This window comes from Rutidosis leptorrhynchoides, chromosome 3, assembly GCF_046630445.1.
Source record: "Rutidosis leptorrhynchoides isolate AG116_Rl617_1_P2 chromosome 3, CSIRO_AGI_Rlap_v1, whole genome shotgun sequence".
Classification (NCBI taxonomy): Eukaryota; Viridiplantae; Streptophyta; class Magnoliopsida; order Asterales; family Asteraceae; genus Rutidosis; species Rutidosis leptorrhynchoides.
In genome coordinates, this window is record NC_092335.1 from 534,241,764 (window position 1) to 534,260,932 (window position 19,169).

At 33.7% G+C, this 19,169-nt stretch overlaps 4 protein-coding genes and 1 non-coding gene across 7 annotated transcripts; 3 read left to right on the forward strand and 2 right to left on the reverse strand.

Moving 5' to 3' along the window:
• The first annotated feature begins 1,330 nt into the window (after nucleotides 1-1,330).
• Nucleotides 1,331-4,255, forward strand: LOC139898413 (chloroplast processing peptidase). Its single transcript, XM_071881142.1, has 5 exons — nucleotides 1,331-1,878; nucleotides 2,290-2,427; nucleotides 2,976-3,062; nucleotides 3,166-3,233; nucleotides 3,880-4,255. Exons 1-5 carry the CDS (start codon nucleotides 1,402-1,404, stop codon nucleotides 4,046-4,048), a joined length of 939 nt encoding a protein of 312 aa, XP_071737243.1. The 5' UTR covers nucleotides 1,331-1,401; the 3' UTR covers nucleotides 4,049-4,255.
• A 629-nt stretch (nucleotides 4,256-4,884) lies between these two features.
• Nucleotides 4,885-7,315, reverse strand: LOC139901962 (uncharacterized). The gene is made up of 3 exons (XM_071884622.1): nucleotides 6,830-7,315; nucleotides 5,251-5,436; nucleotides 4,885-5,163 (listed from the first exon to the last, which is right to left on the reverse strand). The coding sequence occupies exons 1-3, from the start codon at nucleotides 7,313-7,315 to the stop codon at nucleotides 4,885-4,887; spliced, it is 951 nt and encodes a 316-aa protein (XP_071740723.1).
• Nucleotides 7,316-8,597: 1,282 nt separating this feature from the next.
• Nucleotides 8,598-11,821, reverse strand: LOC139898415 (protein LIKE COV 1-like). Of its 2 annotated transcripts, none has more exons than XM_071881143.1 (7): nucleotides 11,548-11,821; nucleotides 10,886-10,938; nucleotides 10,582-10,691; nucleotides 10,327-10,494; nucleotides 10,142-10,239; nucleotides 9,532-9,648; nucleotides 8,598-9,019 (listed from the first exon to the last, which is right to left on the reverse strand). In XM_071881143.1, the coding sequence occupies exons 1-7, from the start codon at nucleotides 11,683-11,685 to the stop codon at nucleotides 8,891-8,893; spliced, it is 813 nt and encodes a 270-aa protein (XP_071737244.1). In that variant the 5' UTR covers nucleotides 11,686-11,821; the 3' UTR covers nucleotides 8,598-8,890. The 2 variants fall into 2 exon arrangements, with proteins under 2 accessions (XP_071737244.1, XP_071737245.1); XM_071881144.1 differs by having other exon boundaries at nucleotides 9,532-9,658; nucleotides 11,548-11,811.
• A 2,291-nt stretch (nucleotides 11,822-14,112) lies between these two features.
• Nucleotides 14,113-17,518, forward strand: LOC139898416 (rop guanine nucleotide exchange factor 12-like). Of its 2 annotated transcripts, none has more exons than XM_071881145.1 (5): nucleotides 14,113-14,223; nucleotides 14,653-14,727; nucleotides 14,990-15,256; nucleotides 16,361-16,681; nucleotides 16,999-17,518. In XM_071881145.1, the coding sequence occupies exons 1-5, from the start codon at nucleotides 14,218-14,220 to the stop codon at nucleotides 17,215-17,217; spliced, it is 888 nt and encodes a 295-aa protein (XP_071737246.1). In that variant the 5' UTR covers nucleotides 14,113-14,217; the 3' UTR covers nucleotides 17,218-17,518. The 2 variants fall into 2 exon arrangements, with proteins under 2 accessions (XP_071737246.1, XP_071737247.1); XM_071881146.1 differs by having other exon boundaries at nucleotides 14,139-14,583.
• Nucleotides 17,519-17,935: 417 nt separating this feature from the next.
• Nucleotides 17,936-18,017, forward strand: TRNAS-GCU (transfer RNA serine (anticodon GCU)). Its single transcript has one exon. It is a non-coding gene; the product is annotated as a tRNA-Ser (tRNA).
• The last annotated feature ends 1,152 nt before the right edge of the window (nucleotides 18,018-19,169 follow it).

Sequence of the window (19,169 nt, forward strand, 5' to 3'; positions counted from 1 at the left end):
ATCTCTATCTATGTGTTTGATCATGTGGTTTGGGTTTTTCCTGCTATTTTTGTGCTTCATGTCTTTCCCTTTATGTATCTTGTACATTGTTTTAGTATAGCGATTCCTAGAGTATGTTCCAATAATAAAAGTTGATCTTTCAAAAAAAAAAAAAAAATCATGCAATATAGTGAAAAAAATAGTTAAGGTATCGGCGCATTAAAGAGAACGCTATACATTTAAAAATTAATTATCACAAATTAGATCCATATTAATCGTCAAATCTAATAATAAAATAGTTAAAGTGTATTTTGTAAATCATATAAAGAAAATTTTGTGACATCGCAAAATGCTCCGGTGGATAATACCTTTTTAGCATTTATCAATTTAATTGGTATTTTAAATTTAAATTAATTGTTCTATGAAATAATAAAATATTTCCTTCGTCTCACATTAAATGTCTGGGTTTTTTTTTTTTTTTTTTTTTTTTTTTTGGCAAAAAACGATAACATTAGAACGGATACGAAGATTAAACAGTATAATCGTTACAAAAGAATCCAACAACGAGCCCTAGACCAACTAAACTAACCAAATTTAACGGTTCAATAACAATGTGAACAAAGCCGTTTAATCTAGTAAACTAAACTAAGTACAACTAAGTACAAACGATAACATTAAATGTATGGGTTGATTTTTTTATAAATTTAAGAAGTGTGATTCAAATGTTTAATTTATCTATAATTTACCTTTAATTGTGTGGGTTGACTTGTCATATTTAATTCTTCATTTCGTTTTTAAACTTTATGTTGATGATTACACTATAAACACCAAACGAACCTTAAGAATTGAATTGTAAAATGGGTGTTGAAGTAATGGAATTATGGAAGAGGGTAGTAATTTATAAGCTTTTATCAAGTAACTTCTATTGAAGGAGATGTGTATGGAGACGGAAGTTAATGGGTTATTGTTATTGTTATGAAAGATTAAATGAAATGATGGAGAGAATATAAATCATTACTTTTGTGTAGAAAAATATCTCAATTGTTATTTACAGTTATTCGTGAAAATAAGTTTTTTTTAATTACAAGATATAGTTGGTAGTTATTTGTTAATGATAACCCTTAGAGCTATCATTAGCATTTTCTTTATTTTAATTATATTCCTAAAAACTCGAGAACATACCGTAAAAAACGTAATGCTTCATGAGAGAAATGTATATTTCCCTTTTTACCTGCGTAGTAAATAATAATATCCATCTTCATATCCACCCGTATTTTGTTTTGTACAGTTTTATAAAAAGGTTAAAATATCGGATTTTGTAGTGTTCCATCCAATTGGGTTAGAAAATTGCATTATGAACCTAACAAACCTGTAACGAATTCAATCTCTCCACATCAAATTTGAAGATACAAACATAAAAAAATGGTATCTTCACATCTTCTCCCTCAGTTATCTTCCATTCACAACCCCAAACTCACCTTCAATATCACCAGTTCATCACAAACCCTAATTTTCGCTAACAACCAACACAAACCAATCATTAAAACCCATAAAGTTTCAATCTTTACTAGTACCCACAACCCTAAAACTCAATTCCACAACCTAATTTGCCATGGAATCAAAGATTCAGCAAAAGAAATAAAGGTGGGTGTGGATTTAGAAGGTGGCGGCGGAGGTGGTGGCGGCGACGGCGGAGGTGGTGGTGGAGATGGGAATGAAGAAAAAAAGAGTGGGTTTTTACCTGATTGGGTGGATTTTACTTCTGATGATGCAAAAACTGTATTTGCAGCACTTGCAGTATCACTTGCTTTTAGATCATTTATTGCTGAACCAAGATTTATTCCTTCATTATCTATGTATCCTACATTTGATGTTGGAGATAGACTTGTTGCTGAAAAGGTAGAAACTTTTATTTTATTTTATTTATCTTCTGAGTAATAGTATGGTTTTCACTTCAAAATTTATATATTAGGTTTGTGCACTAAAGTCTTGTGTAGCATCACAAACCTTTTTTTTTGGAAGAAATCTTGAAGTCTTGTGTAGCATACATTTATGGCACACATAAGTTTTAGTCTTATTGTATCATAGGTATACTTTTATCTTCTTTAGAAATAATGGTATACTATTCATGGTGTGTACATTTAGTTCTTGTACCATAGATGTAGTTTTATATTCTTATATTAATGGTGTACTTTCGATATAATAGTGTGCACTTTTAAATTGCATGTGGATGAAGCTATGCCAAATTTTTTTCTTCATGTAAGTGGCTCCACAATCTGACAATTTCTTGAATTGTTAACATCATTTCAGGTTAGTTACTATTTTAGAAAACCTTGCCCAAACGATATCGTTATTTTTAAAAGCCCTCCAGTCCTCCAAGAGGTAGGATACACCGATGATGATGTATTTATTAAACGAGTTGTTGCAAAGGCCGGCGACTTAGTGGAGGTGAGTTTGTTCATTCATTCCCGTGTATACGATCATCTGATGTAATTGTGTTTCATTGTGGAATATTGGTTTTTATCCTATGCTTGTATTTGAACAATGTCACTGCTAAAATAACTGTTAAAACAAGTAAAAATGTGATTCAGTGAGGTTCTTGATCTGCACCAGAGGTGGCAAAATGGTCGGGTCGGATGCGTGAACCACAATATACTTTGTCCATAATAAATTTCTTATGTAATTGCTAATATGTAACCTTTTCGACCCATTTGACCCGCCTCTTTTAAAGGGTTTTTTTTTTTTCTTTTTCCTTTTTTCTGTTGACTCGTTAGTGATAAAACATGGGCCTAAACTTTCATGTCAACCCAACCTGGCTTGAACTATACCAAAAGTTTACTCTTTCTGACCCATTATCCAGCTTGCTTATTTGGCCACTTCTACACTATGGAGTTTTGTCCATCAGTTTTCATTACTTCATTCTTGTCAAGGGTAACTTAGACATTTGATCAATTGGCAAACTTTTTAGTAAAGTATTTGCAAACTTTTAATCACAGGTGCATGACGGGAAGCTGATAGTAAATGGGGTTCCCAGAAATGAAGACTTCACTTATGAAGCACCTAAATATGAAATGACATCAGTTGTATGTTCCATTTTAAATATAATCATGATCATGATATTTATCCTTTATGAAACCCAAATCTTGATATTGTTGCTGAACCTGTTTTATATATTCTATATTTCAGCGTGTACCAGAGAATTCTGTTTTTGTGATGGGAGACAATCGTAATAATAGCTATGATTCACACGTTTGGTACGTTTTCTCAGTTTTGTGTACAGATTTGTTTACCGTGTTGCCCTTTTGATAGGAAAGTTAATATCTCTATGATATGCTATATATATTAGCAGTGGCGGAACTTGAACCCGACCACAGGTGGGGCGGGTGTAAAAACTTATTAAATTTTTCATTGACAGCTGGGGCAAACACTAAAAAAAACCTCATTTTTTAGTAAAGTTTTTTTTTTTTTTAGTGTAGGGGCGGGTGCCCCGCCCTCCCTCTAGTATCTCCCGTTCATGTATATTAACCATCCCAAGATAGCCTAGTGGTTGGGTCCTCATATCATTACAAGAGGTCATAGGTTCAAACCTTACTAGCCGTATATCTTAGGGTGACCAGGGAAAGGGTTCGGAAACGGTCACGTGTAATCTGGTTAGGCTACGTACATCCTTGTAAAAATATTAAAGGGTAGCCTGAAAAGGGAAAACCTTATTCGATATTTGAACATAGTGAAAAGGGAAAACCTTACCTAGGTGCAAAATGTAAACATAGTAAGTGTAAAAAGTCGGACACTTAACTTTTTAATCTAACAGATGGTTTGTGTAAGGTTTGTATGTCATGTTAATATGTTATAATACTCTCCCAGACTTGAAATGAATAATTATATATGTAATCACATTAGGGGGCCCTTGCCTATGAAAAACATTATCGGGAGATCAATATTGCGGTATTGGCCACCAACAAGGATTGGTGGCACAATTCTGCCTGCCGGTTGTGCTATTGACAAGTCAGATGATGTCAGCACTAGTTTACAATCTCAACAAGATTCAACTACTGTAACAGCTCAATAGAAGACAGTTTAGGGATTTAAGGCGTACAAGTTTCGCTTTTAATTGTCAAGATTTGGTTGCAGATCATTCATATTTCACAGGTTCATATTTGTTCACCTTTACATGCTTCAAACTGTACTATTTGTGTATACAGTTCCTTTTTCATTTCTAAAATAATGATAAAGAGGGTGTGCATTTAGAAGTGTGATTACATGACTTAATTTTCAATTTTATCAATTTTTTTTTTTTTTTTTTTTTTTTTTTTGAAAAACGAGAACTTTATAGAAAACCAAGGTACTTTCAGAAACGAAGAACCTATCAAAGAACAAACAAGACCAAAAGCAAGGAGCCTCACAACTAGAAATGACACCCGCCGGAAAATTGAAATAACGGCCAAAACAAACGCGCTATCTATAAGCGAGCCTGCCTAAGCAAATCGAAACTGCCAACCAACTAAAACAAACCAATCGAACAAGCAAAAATCAAACCTACAAACAACAAATCAAGAAACCACCAACCAAACAGTGTAACTACACTTCCGAACAACACCCACAAACAAGACAAACAAACTAAAAGATCAAACGAACATTTAAGGTACACAAAACTTATTCGCTACCAATAAGCTACCAATAAAGCTTTCCTCCCTTTCGATTCTTGCTTAATGAGCTTGCCTTCAACTTGTTCGAAACTCACTGCTTTCCCTGATCTAGAGGAGTATGTAAAAACCATCCCACCCATAAATAATTGTAAGTAATCAATCTTTATTCCTTAATAATCGTAAGTAGAAGGATACACTTGCTAGTAATGTTCATAAACTAATCAAAAATGAAACATAATCCTAAATCTTAATTTTCATTTTAATAGTATGAACACGAATCTTGATCAAACTCAATGACTTTATCAAGTTGTGAATCAATTTTCATAACGCACAAGACTTGATGTCGATGTTTTGCCTTCACCAATCGTCCTACTAAGTTGGCTTGTGAGTGAATCTCAAACACCAACTTCAACGGAACACTACCCTTGTTATTCGCCATAACTAACCCCGTACCAGCTCCATAAAGTGGAACTTTATGACCTTCCACATTCACCAACATTGTCTTTCGACTTTTCTTCGGTTGATAATACTTCACAGACTGATAGACAACAATATATCGTAAATATGAAGTTTTAAAGTTCTACTACAAAATCGAACAAACAGAATGTAGATACGAAGTACTAACCTGACCGCTTCCAACGATTATTTTCGAATAGAATAGGTTTAGAGGGCTAGATTTGATATGAACGCCAAAAAATGTAGCAGGGTTGTGTATGGTCATCTTTACAGTACAATTTATAGTCAAAAATTTAGTTGGAACTCCTGTGTGATCTGATCCTTCTCCATAGTAGAAATTGTTTACTTTCCAACTCTACAAATCGTTAAATAAATAAAGCAGATCATTTAAAAGTTATATCTGTACTTGTAATACCAAACATACCCCTACATTAACACAATACACAATAGGAATAACACAAAATGCTTTTATTCAAGGTTGCAAAACTCGCTATTGGGGGATTAATCGGTCGGGACTTGGGAAATAGTAATTGGCAATTCGGGAATTAATCGGGGATTAATCGTATTATGCTTCTTTAGATTTAAATGATATATATCAAAGTTATATGTGTAAATATTGTAGAAAACCATAAACATAAACTTAAATTGTAACATAATTGTCTGACATCGATCAATCTGTTAAAAAACCTTAAAATTTAATACTAATTTATGTTGAAATGTTGACCAAATTTGACTTTGACAGACTTTGATCAACAAATCCGATTGTAGCTTATTAACTGAACCAATTGATTAAATTGATTTTGAAAAATCGGAATGGATAGTTCTTAAAAATGATTAATTGGAGTTTTTTTACACTAGTGCTTTTATCCTTGTGGTATTTGTATAGCCAATGTCGATGTCTTAAAACACAAAATAGAAAAAAGCATAATACTCCGTATATAATTTTCGAAGTGGAGTGATATGTACATAATATATTAGTAAATTAGGTGTGTATAGATCAAAAACTGGTTTGTGAGTATCACTTTCCCTTTTGTAATGTACACAACCAATCATGCAATCATGCTTTACAATGTTATACGAAGTACAGTACAACATGGTAAATCATGACTGATTGTCTACATAACAAAAAGGATTGTGTACATATTATCACCTTTTTCGAAAAAGTGGAAACAAGGAGTATAATTGTTGTTTTATTTTCTTTTCAATTACATATTGATATTGATTGATTGATATAAAACATTAATTTAATATAATAACTATAAAAAAAGTTACAGCTCATTCATAGATTTAGTCATGATGATTATTTACATTGGTTACAATAAAAAATAATAGTTTCATATTATCTCAATAGCACGAAACATGTGATCATAACAATCTTGTAACAAACTGATCATTAACCGATTAAGTTTAAGATCATTTTTACAGTGGAGTGAGTGTTGTGAACTTGTGATCTTATATTTATTTTTTATATAAAAGGTATACGTGGTTTATCATTAATATAAATAATATAATTAAATTACATATAAATAAATACTAATTAATATAATTTACTTAATTTTTCAATTAAAATTACATTAGTATAAACTAATTAATCTATATGCAAAATAATATAAATTTATGCGAATGTATATATACACGATTTTAATTTAGTTACCATGTGGAGTAAATAAAATTAACTATTATATTGATAAAAATTCAAAAAGATCTGTTCTAAATCTTATAAGCAAAAATAGAGGATTTTTTTGTACCTTCATACGAACTTGAAATTTGTAAGGCCGACTTGCACCCCAAGTGATGAAACAAATGATTGTAAAAACCATCACAAAACCCATCAAAAACAACAAAAACCTTAATTGTCTCATTAATCTTTTATCATTATTATAATAATCATCCTCTTCATAATTCTCATTTTCTTCATCAATCACACTAAACAAAGGTGATGACCACCCTTTTTTCCTCTTCATAAATTGGTTATGCTGTTGATGATGATGATGATGATGTTGTTGTTTTCCCATAAACCGATAGGGCCCTGAAACGCGGCTCTCCGATGATGTATGTGAATGAGAAGAATGTGATGGCGAATCGGTCGGAGTTGTATGACTGTTGGTCGATGATTTATCATCTGAATCACGTGACGGACTTTGAACAATGTAGTCACATTTTGGTGAAGAAGGTGATCCTATCGACGTGCAACCTAAACTACTTGAATCACTTTCCGACTTCTCGTGCATCATTTTGTAGAAAAACTAATTGATATCGAGACTCGAAAAATAGGATTTTTCAAAGATTGAGGTGATAGTGATACAATCGATTATTTTTTCTTCTTTTTATTCTAAATGCAAAACTGAATTAGAACTCAATTAGAGCTGAAATAGTTGTGTGGATTTAGTGATGAGTGAGAATTGTTGTTAAGATTGTATTTGAAGGCGTTTTTTTGGAGATTAATAAGGGATCGAAAATAATGGAAATAGAAAGAGACCGTTTCATGTGGAAAGTAAATGCAAATGTGGGATTTTTGGATGCTTAACAAAAAACCTTAAAACAGACAAGTTATGTTTGTGTCGGTATATGTAACTTATGATTTCAGCTGAGTTGTAAAGTGGGCCCGCCAGGCCCACCGATGATTTTATTAAGCAAGTTCAGTTTACTTTATACTCCGTAGCTTTTAATATGAATGATTTTATTTAGGTTTTATCCATGGTAAAAGGGGGTATTGGACTATTGGCAATCGATATAGCGTGTGCGAATGGAATAACAAAAACACATAAAAGATTAATAATGATAATAAAGTGTACAAACGTTACGTGCACAGCTTTAATTTTTTTTATAACATACATAGAACAGAGGGACTTTCATCTAGCCCGGCCCACCCTGAAGAATTGATGGGCCTGCAGGCGAGACAGAATGGGCAGGGCTTTCATCGGGCCCAAACAAGGATACGGAACCGATCCCGCAAACAGGCAAGGCAACATGTGGAACCACCCGACCGTACAAAAAGCCAACCAACACAAAAACAAACCTACTAACGACCTACATAACAAAAAAACTAGACAGAAGAGAGCCTACACACAACAAACCAAACAAAACCAAGACACAAACTCGAAACCCAGAGTCAAGAGCTAACGCAAAGAACCTTCAACACCATCAAAACCGTTGATGAAAAAACCGAGCTACTCTGCAGCTAAAGGCGCTTCCTTGGGCTTCGAATCTGGTTTAATAAGCTTTCTTTCCACTTGTGCAAAGCGAACCGATTTACCCGAGCAAGAATAAAACTCAAATTCCTTAGAAGATCCGACACCCAAAAGCTTCTTCATCTTACTTGTACCCCTCAGCACAATGAGAGAAAAAGTTACAGTGAATGATAAAAAACGGTGCATATATTATGAAAATGCATTGATACATATTCACACGTCACCGTTATGTTGTGTATGAATAGAATTTCGTTTAATTTACGTTGTTATAACATTTTAGCACTTCCAAACGTACTGTTAATAAGATTTGTATGACTCCAGGCACTAGCATGCCTCTAAAATATAGAATCGCAAATTATGAATCAAACCCATAACACCCCTGACAAATACAAGATAACCTTACCAGCAGAAAAATCTAGATTCTATCTACATAATTCACCTGGGCTCATTTGCTTGAGTCCGATTTAAAGTTACATGTATGAAACAGCACAAGATCATATCGCCTATTGACTATGAACTGCCATTACTTCTTCTCTACACCGTATACACTAGTCCAATCAGATTCCGTATCTAATTAATAATTCACTAAACACCCTCGGTAGATTCAAAGCGTCAAATTTACTCGACTATCATCCAACATTTGCATGTATTCTCAATTTCTGTTATTTCTTGGTCTGTCATCATTAACACTTGAATCCAGTGTTGATAGTATTTGCGGCATAGACATGCCTCCTGAGACCACAATTTCTGCCCAAAAACAAAATAAAGTTTTATGAAAATCGAAAGCCAATGGTCCTACTTTAACCATAAGGATGTTAATGTATTGGAAGATACTTGTTTTGGCTAGATGGTTGGATAGGAAAAAAAAATAAAGTGGGTCCCGTACAGGTCGAGACAAAATTTTGTCAAGTCAGGCCTATATGGGCAGTGATCCGTACACCACCAAATATTATCCATACACCACTAAATCTGCTTTAAAGGGTTGTACAATACGACATTATAATGCATGTTCACTGGTGTACGGATCATCACCATATCTGTAAGTACTGTGTGTTTTATTTGATTCCTTTTTGCGAAACCTTCACATGTAAATTATGTGTTGCACATAATTACAAAACTACATTATAACAATCAAATGTATGTTTATATTTTAAAAATGAATTTTAAGGTTTTATGCATTTTATACATTAAAATCGTTATACGAAGTCAACATATATGGTCAAAGAAGTCTGGAAGCGATGGAAAAAGCAATTACTCACCGATTCCTTCACGAACAGATAAGTTTGGTCTGATAACATCCTTTGAGTTGACCAAGAAGATATCGCCAATATAAAGATGGTTTGTCGGGACATATACTGAATATAACTCTTCGTCCCCTGAATAATTCTGTAATTTGAAAAAATAATAATTATTCTTACAGAAATTCATTACCGAATTAAACTTGCAAGATAATCACAAGTTAACGGCAATTTTATACTCCGTATTTTGTTAAGAGGCAGCAAAATGGGTGGATTGGGCAGATTGGGTAATGGGAGCCCCAAGCAAGCATTTATTTATTATTTATTTTTATTTTTTTTGACTAACGGACGACACTTTTTATCCAGCTTATTGTGTGGCAATTTCAATTTCAGTTCCAAGAGTTTTATTCTCTCAATAATACTTAATTTTCAGAATACAACGAGTTAGAATCTTTATGCATTGAAAATAGGCTACGGTCCACTATTGCCCCTAAAATCCATTTGACCCCAATCCATTTTGACCCATTACCCAATCCTCCCGACCTGCCCGTATTCCACCTAGAACAGAACCACATAATAAAAGTCATACAAACTATTGGAACGTTATCAATGATTAGATTTCAGGATCAACCTGGAGTATGACGGATGACGTGATAAACCCAAATGCGTATTCACCAATACGTGGATGCCTAATGATCGCGACTTCCTTAAAAGCTTGAGTGTTTTGATCTGCAAGATTTTGCAAATGTATGCGTTTATGTACGGTACATATCTCAAATTGAAAACGCAAAGATTGTCAGATTGATAACCACCGACCTGGAGATATGGCAGCGCTAATTTGCTTTGATGCATTGTAAATGTGTCGAATAAATGGCATTCGTTTGATGAACCATTCCCCAAGGCCCAAAACGGATGCACCCAACCATGAAGACATAAACACCCCAACCAAAAATATAAAGAGGATGGAAGTTATAAACCCAAGACCTACACAAAACCAAAGTGATGATACTCAGATCCTTCAGTTTAAAATTCAAGCATTCATCAACAAGAACATTACAATCACATGCTCACCAAATATATCTATGCTGAGTTGAGCGTATATAGGAGAGAAAAACCCATCCACAAAATCTATAAACCAAAACGTTATGTAGAAAGTAATAGCTATTGGCAACAGGATGACACTGCAAAAAGCATCAAACGCACGATTACATTACAATAACTCATCTGTCTTATACTTCAATAAATTATTCATGTGTATGCCAACTTAATTCGTTGCCGTTAATCATGCTCAATAAAATTAGAGGAGGTTCAAAATAAAAACTAAGTTACATACTTAGAGAAGAAAGTAAGGGTTAGAAATGTAACATGTGCATACCATCCCGTCATGAACTTTTTAGAAGCCCAACTCCTAATAACTTTGGAGAAAGTCTACATGAGAATAACAACGTGAAGAAGCTCATCAGAATAAAGGTAATACCCAAATCCATTTATGGTCATACAGTTTCAAACCGTTATGACCAATAATCACACACACACACAAATTGTTTTGTCCGAAGAATCTCAAACACTACATAAAAATCATCAGGTAGATATGATTCATTATAGGAAAGAAGATCCCGACTATCATCAGAAGTAAAACAAACAGTAACCGAATAAGTAGGCAAGCTAAAAATTAATAGAACGAAATGAACGAAAACTAGATGCCTGGTAGAATTAAGGGCTAATATCACTACCAAGCTATGCCTCAATCTCATTCATTAATCAATGTACAGCCTATTTCCATGCCGCTTATTTATTGTGATGGTATTAAACCCCAATCTAGTGTCCTATCAGTACCTAATTAGTAGTTAGTCAAATACATAATTAAGAGGATAAAAAACAAAACACGCATGATTAGTATTAAAATAGTATAAAAACTAAGATAGGTAAAATAGATTAAGCTGAAACCCTAACTAGGTCGCAATTAGCTTCAATATCTAAAACCTAATTAATCATTTAAGTCATCGAATGAAATTTCATAGGTAACTGTAGATTTACCTCACGGCCGGCGTTATGAGATGATGAAGAAGAAGACGGCGAGGGTTTTGGGGACGCGCGGTCATCATCGGCGGCGGTGTTTGCGACGGGAATAAGCAGCTCCCGATCTCTGTTACTCGGTGATTTTCCATCCGCCATTTTAGACCTTACTTTCTCTGTCTAACAATTTTATTTAATCGATAATAATCAAATAAATCTGTGTTTGTGAAATAAAAAAATGGATAGGAGTTTCGTTATGTATTTTGTTTATTATTATATTATTTATTATTATTATTGTAGTATTATTTATTTCATAATTTCATATTACCCATTTTCATAATATGGATGAAAGGTCATGTTCACGAGAAGACTTGCAAGAAAGATGTTCGTTATTATAATAGATGGAAAATTGAACCAAGTCTTTATAGGATATTTTTTGAAGTTTTCAAGCGTTAACTGTTTGGAGTATGAAAGTCTCTATAACTTCAATGAAAGTTAAATGTAAGTTAATGTTATTCTTTGAGTTATATGCACATGCTTCTTCGGCACATGTGTAAAGTGTGCGTAATTGAACAATAGAACTCGAAATTTTGAAATTTTTGAATAATTTTGAATAATTTTTGAAAATTAATAATGTATTTATTTAAAAACGTAGCAGATCATTATTAAAATAAAGATTTTAAATTTTAGTTAATTAGTTTAAAGGATTTTGAGCTTAAAAAAATTAGTGTGTTATTGTATCGCCTCAACTACTAAAGAACACAAGCCCAAGTCAGCAAATTGCATTTATCTTTAAGTAACGGAGCTTGAAATTTTTTAAAAGGGGATGGGTATGATATGATTTATCAAAAAGAAAAATTAATTTTATCGTATAATATAAATTTTTAGTTCATTGGTGATATCCTAGACAAAAGAACCTCTACTGGAAGGAAGGATTTGAACGAAATGTTATCATAAAATAGAAATTTATAGTCCTTTGAGTTACGAACGTTTGAACTGTTGCAAGCATTCACCATTTTAATCACGTCTCTTCATATAGGCTCTGATTCTGATTTAGATGATTCAAAAAGTCCAAATGTCCGTGATCCAATGGACTAAGGGCTTCATTTCTATCGCGGGGAGCACAAACCCTCCCTACTCCTGAAAAGCTCTGTCCTTGGCTAAAAAATAAGTGCTCATTATTACTTATCGAACATGACCTTAAAAAAGAATGAGACGGCTCTGGTTCTATGTAAGTGTTGAAGTGTAAACTCAATTCTACATTGATCGGAGATAAATTTTAAGGTCAATATAGAAGGTTGATGGGTTACTCACTCTTTCGTCAATTAGTATTAGAGTGGAACGTAGACACGTAGTTATGTTATATAAATGTGGTAGTTGATGAATTATTAAGCTATAAAATTCCCTAACATTAAGTTAAATGACTATGTTAGAATAATGAATTGTACTAGATTCAAGGGGTGAAGATAGAAGGCCAGGAGGGGATTTCGTCCCACTTGTAAAAAATCTTTTAGTGTAATATCAATAATTTTAAGGTATAAAACTTTTATATGCTACTTGCCTCTAAAGTTATTATTTTCGTCTCATGTTAAGATCTTAGGTTTCACCACTCTTAGACATTTGAATATTAAAAACTAGAAACACATTTCATTGATTCAAAAACTACTCAAATTCATTATTTTAAAAAATATGTGGATGTATTCTCATGCATGTTTTTGGCTAATTTTGATAAAACAAAACCACTTAGATTCATAAAAACATACACCCCACAAATAGAAAAGCTCATAAAAGTTTCTAAATAAAGAAAGACCACAAACAAGAAGCTATGTCAAAATCAACACAAAAACATATCAAAAACTAGACTTTTTAATGCCATGATCATCTAATCCATAATGCTTTCTTTTGTTCACATGAAATGTTTCAAAATCTAGCCACTTTCCTACCATCTTCTATAAAAAAGGGGGCATTTTGTTTTTTTCATTAATTTCAACGTCTAGATGCTTCTAAGTTTTATAAAACATAGCTGTTTCAGATTACGTATTTCATGAACTCTCTTAGAAACCATTGAAGTTTTTGACAAGAACATGGCGGATGTAGAACAACCATCGAAGATCCCTGAGGAGGAAGCAATGGATGACGAACAATCTACAACGAATGCTACACAATCAAATTCAAATAATATTTTAAATTCTAATAAAAGTTCAAAGCATGAAAACACCAGAGAAAAGCTCAAGGAAAAGCTTTTGGAAAGGCATAGAGCGGGTACGCCTGTAACAATGTCACGATATTTATCAATCAAAAAGACAAATTTTTTTTTTTATTTTTTTATTAAAGATTTCGAGTATTGTAGACTTGGAACAGATGAAAGAAAAGTTTTCTAAGTTGCTTTTAGGAGAAGATATGTCAGGTGGAGGGAAAGGTGTTCCATCAGCTTTAGCTTTATCGAATGCCATTACAAATCTTGCTGGTAATTTAATTATATATGAATAGTTTAAACATGAAATTATGTTTGATCATTAATCTTTATTTGATAAATTTGTAGCTTCGGTGTTTGGAGAACAGCATAAACTAGCGCCAATGAAAGAAGATTCGAAAAAGAGGTGGCGAAAAGAAGTTGACTGGCTTTTATCTGTAACAGATCATATCGTTGAGTTTGTCCCTGTCCAACACACTGCTCGAGATGGATCAAATATGGAGGTCATCTACCTTCGTGTTAGGATATGGTACCTATATTGGTCAAAATACGGGTAGCCTTAGCCTGAACACTAAAAACTTTATCCGGTCAAAATATAGTCCGAGTAAAAAAATACTTTTCTTCCTTGTTTAACCTGAACATGAAAAACTTTATCTGTTTACTGGTCAAAATACAAATAAACGCTTTATATCGAGTCTAATAAGTCATAACTAGACAAAAATGTGTAGTGACCAATTATCAAGTCTTTCTTAATTTTCAAGTGATGGACTCTCTAAACAAGCCATTATACTGATTAGCTAATTGTGTGGTTAACCTGCTTGTTTTGGGCTCTAGTTGCTATACCAGAATATTGACCTTCATGGGTAAGTTATATAGCAATCTTTATGTATTAATTGTAGCTTGGGTTCCTAATATATGATTCAGATATGCAGATTATGGTGACAAAACAAAGAAAAGATCTGCTCATGAATGTCCCAGCACTAAAAAAGCTTGACAAGATGCTCACAGTATGATTCCTAATCTCAACTTTACAAACAAATTAATCTTACTGTGAAGGCAAAATTGCATAAAAAAGACGTATACTTTTAGTTTCTACTTATGACTAGAATTATCAAAATAAACATCCTTAGGCTCACATTTTCATATTGTATAATTTTAAGCTCCAAATTAAAGATGGCAAATTGGGCGGGTTGGGTAACAAGTTTGGGTCCAAAGTACCAATCTTATTATTATTATTATTCATGTAAGTTAAAATGACCTTTGATGCAGGATTGTCTTGACAACTTCAAAGATCAAACAGAATTCTGGTACGTATCTAAAGATGCAAATGAATCAGAAAAAGGGGTCCAAAGAAGCGATAAATGGTGGCTGCCGACAGTGAAGGTTCCTCCTGGAGGACTTTCAGAAGAATCGCGAAAATGGATGCAAAAGCAAAAAGATTGTGCAAATCAAGTCCTAAAAGCGTCCATGGCTATCAATGCTGAAATACTTGCAGAAATGGAGATCCCTGAAAGTTACATGGAAAACCTCCCCAAGGTAAAAAAAAAATAAAAATAAAAAATAAATAGAAATACTCTTCTAAAATTACCTAAACAGAGAAAACTGAAAGGGCCGGTTATAGCCCAACAAGCACCAAACATATAAGCCATGAGCTCTCACATTACTCTAAAATCAATTGGTAGTAGAGAGAGACACTCATGAGCTTATATGTTGATCTTGACATTTATCCCCAACCAATGTGGGATTGGGTTTGCACCCAACAATCCTCCCCTCAAACCGAAGACCACATCACCAGGCCTCCCCTTCAACGATATTCCGCACATGATCCATTCATCTTATATCGCCGGCCATTACCCGCAACTCTCAACCTGACCAAGGCCAAATCAGGGAGATCTTTTGATATAAGGCACACACAATGATCCATTATCGTTGTCTAACTGGGGCGATTAATCCACATAATTCTAGGCTAACCCGCTCTGATACCACTGAAAGGACCGGTTATAGCCCAACAAGCACCAAACATATAAGCCATGAGCTCCCACATTACTCTAAAACCAATTGGTAGTAGAGAGAGACACTCATGAGCTTATATGTTGATCTTGACATTTATTCCCAACCAATGTGGGATTGGGTTTGCACCCAACAATCCTCCCCTCAAACCGAAGACCACATCACCAGGCCTCCCCTTCAACGATATTCCGCACAGGATCCATTCATCTTATATCGCCGGCAATTACCCGCAACTCTCAACCTGACCAAGGCCAAATCAGGGAGATCTTTTGATATAAGGCACACACAATGATCCATTATCGTTGTCTAACTGGGGCGATTAATCCACATAATTCTAGGCTAACCCGCTCTGATACCACTGAAAGGACCAGTTATAGCCCAACAAGCACCAAACATATAAGCCATGAGCTCCCACATTACTCTAAAACCAATTGGTAGTAGAGAGAGACACTCATGAGCTTATATGTTGATCTTGACATTTATCCCCAATCAATGTGGGATTGGGTTTGCACCCAACAAAAACTTCATCCGTTTACCTGTTGTTATAATCTATATCTTATCATACAATGCTAAGGCTAATACAATGTACAATTACAATTACATTACAATATCTACATTATTTGGAAACAGAATAGTCGAGATAGCCTCGGGGAAGTAACATATAAAAGCATTACGCTTGAGTATTTCGACCCCGGTCAATTTCTATCATCTATAGATTTGTCATCGGAGCACAAAATACTTGATCTAAAGAACAAGATAGAAGCTTCGATGATCATATGGAAGAGAAAGATGAATCAAAAGGAGTCAAGATCTTCGTGGAATTCATCTTCGAAAATGGAGAGAAGAGAACTTTTTGAAGAGAGAGCCGAAACCATTTTACTTCTTCTCAAACAACGGTTCCCCGGACTACCTCAATCATTACTAGACATCAGCAAAATCGAGTCTAATAAGGTATGAAGAAAAAAACTCTTTTTCTTCTTCTTTATAGTAATACAATTATAATACGAGGGGGCGACCTGTTTGTCCTCAACGAGTAGGCGCAGGTTCGATTCCAAGGGTCGGGATCTAACTGGTATTGCCAACAATTAGCTTCTCGGAGAGGATTTTCAAAATCTTCAACTGTACTGCCGGGGTTGTTGCGATTTGGGTTTCCTCCTAACGATTGTGTGGGTGACATATGATCGCGAATGTGGTTGAGTCCCCTCTGGGGATGCCGATACTGCCGTTAAAAAAAGACAGCATAACTTTAATATTTTCGAACTATGTAGGATATTGGTCATGCAGTGTTGGAGAGCTATTCAAGAGTATTGGAGAGTTTGGCAAACACAGTAATGAACCGTATAGAGGATGTACTCTACGCAGACGAGGTAGCACAAAACTCTTCAGATGCAAACGGCACACCAGCTTCCAGTCAAACTCCTAAAGTAGAACATACTTCAACAATATCAGATCTTATTGGATGGGAGGCTGATCAAGGAGATACGTAGATAACGGATCGTATATCAGTTGAATATATATGCAACCAACGACAAAAGCTAGCCTATGATCACAACTATTAGCATTTGGGTCAATCATGTGTGAAGATGATAATGATTTGTTTACAAACTAAGAAGACGAAAATCACGCTGATTAGTAAGTTTTCAATGATGTACTGTAGCTAAACGACAACAAATACAATGAAAGGAGTACAGAATAGACAGACTAGAAATACAAGAGGCTTTTTGTCTGTTAAAAATGAATATAGTTGCAATGGATCAAAATGTGTATAAAAACTGGTGTCCATGTAATATTAATGACAATATGCCTGTATGTTTCATGTAATATTATTTTCTTTGGAACAACAACATGTAATATTATTTCTGAATATAGAAAATGGTGTCCATGTTTATTAAGCTTAAGCTTCCTTTTGCCTTCAACTTCCTGTTATTAAGATCTGATATAAATTATTCATACAACACGGAATTATTGGTTATATAAGAATTTAAAATAAAAGTTTTTCACTTGGATTTAATATAGATCGGTTTCTCGTTTGATATAGACCAAGACACCAATTAAAGTTGAGTATTTCATAATATTGTTGAACGATGAACATTGAACACTTTGGTCATTTGCTTGAATAATAAATGTAAAAATGCAAAGGTCAAGATAATTCGAACAGCAAAACGTATGTAGTTATTTACCCTATTCGAGGAAAGTAGCATATAAGACGCTTTGGCCGAGTGGTTAAGGCGTGTGCCTGCTAAGTACATGGGGTTTCCCCGCGAGAGTTCGAATCTCTCAGGCGTCGATACACTTTTTTCTTTGTTTAAACAGTCAGAGAAAATTTTTCTTTTATTATAGAATTTTTGCTTCTTTTTCTCTTCCTTTCTTAAGGGTTTATAAACTTTATTTCGATTTCGATTCAAAAATCTTAATTACAAAATACTCCAGTAAAACATTATTCAAGATTCTTAATTACAATACAGTACAACATTCTTTTTTATTATTAATGAAAAAAATAACAATAATACTTTTGTTACAGTTACATATTCTTGGATGCAATTAACTAGGGTGAACAAAAAACCGCATTAACCGGACAACATTCATATTAACCAATAAAACTAAACCGAATTAACTGCACAATGTATAACTGTGAGTATGGTTAACATTTATGGATTAATCGCACTTTGTGGATTAGTTGTGAAAATAAAAGGTACTTACGCCATATTAACCACAACCGCATCATGTAGAACTGTACGTATGATTTTTTTCTTTGAGAAGAGGGTCAATTTGTCAAAATAATAAAGCTCATAGACTTATGTGTAACATCAAATATAAATATGAAAAAGATAACTACAACCAACTGTAAATTCTTTTCGATTTGCCACAAATAAATACGACACGACATTATCGAATAGTCAATTACGCTACGCTTTCCTGAATTGTAACCCCAAATATACAGTGCGGCTTAGTTAGGAGAGAAAAATTGTAATTTTACCATCGAGTTTCACGTTATTGTAACCGCTATCAATTTCGAGATATCTTTCATGTTACGTGTTAGAGGTAAAGATATTATAACAACTATTCTTGTTATTTTCTTTTAATCTGTCTGTATTAATTGAGTTTGGTGTAACAATATGTTATCTTTAAATAGACTAACATAATACATTATGTGTGTTAGGTCTTTAACTTATCCGGTAACTCTTAAAAAGAACCTATAATATCTCTTAATTAATACTCTACATTAATAATACATTAATTATAATCAATGAATGATAAAATAATACGTAATAATCATATATTTAAATGTTTATCTTTTATATTACGCAGTTACGCACAAATCAATGATTCATTTTTTTCTCGTATGATAAATCAAATTAACCATCTTATATCTAGTAATTAACCAACTTGGTCGAATGAACCAAACTGTTATTAACTAAACTAAACGGTTAAAATTATT

Excerpts from the sequence above, each read along its gene's own strand:
- LOC139901962 (XM_071884622.1), bottom strand. The coding sequence starts at position 7,315 with ATGATGCACGAGAAGTCGGAAAGTGATTCAAGTAGTTTAGGTTGCACG. Across the intron at positions 5,437-6,829 it reads AATTTCAAGTTCGTATGAAG|AGTTGGAAAGTAAACAATTT; the intron begins GTACAAAAAAAT and ends AACGATTTGTAG. Across the intron at positions 5,164-5,250 it reads TAATCGTTGGAAGCGGTCAG|TCTGTGAAGTATTATCAACC; the intron begins GTTAGTACTTCG and ends GTTGTCTATCAG.
- LOC139898415 (XM_071881143.1), bottom strand. The coding sequence starts at position 11,685 with ATGGCGGATGGAAAATCACCGAGTAACAGAGATCGGGAGCTGCTTATT. Across the intron at positions 10,240-10,326 it reads TAGCGCTGCCATATCTCCAG|ATCAAAACACTCAAGCTTTT; the intron begins GTCGGTGGTTAT and ends AAAATCTTGCAG. Across the intron at positions 9,649-10,141 it reads CGTCATCCGTCATACTCCAG|GGGACGAAGAGTTATATTCA; the intron begins GTTGATCCTGAA and ends AGAATTATTCAG.
- LOC139898416 (XM_071881145.1), top strand. Across the intron at positions 14,728-14,989 it reads AGCTTGACAAGATGCTCACA|GATTGTCTTGACAACTTCAA; the intron begins GTATGATTCCTA and ends CCTTTGATGCAG. Across the intron at positions 15,257-16,360 it reads ACATGGAAAACCTCCCCAAG|AATAGTCGAGATAGCCTCGG; the intron begins GTAAAAAAAAAA and ends ATTTGGAAACAG.
- LOC139898413 (XM_071881142.1), top strand. The coding sequence starts at position 1,402 with ATGGTATCTTCACATCTTCTCCCTCAGTTATCTTCCATTCACAACCCC. Across the intron at positions 1,879-2,289 it reads ATAGACTTGTTGCTGAAAAG|GTTAGTTACTATTTTAGAAA; the intron begins GTAGAAACTTTT and ends ACATCATTTCAG. Across the intron at positions 3,063-3,165 it reads AATATGAAATGACATCAGTT|CGTGTACCAGAGAATTCTGT; the intron begins GTATGTTCCATT and ends TCTATATTTCAG.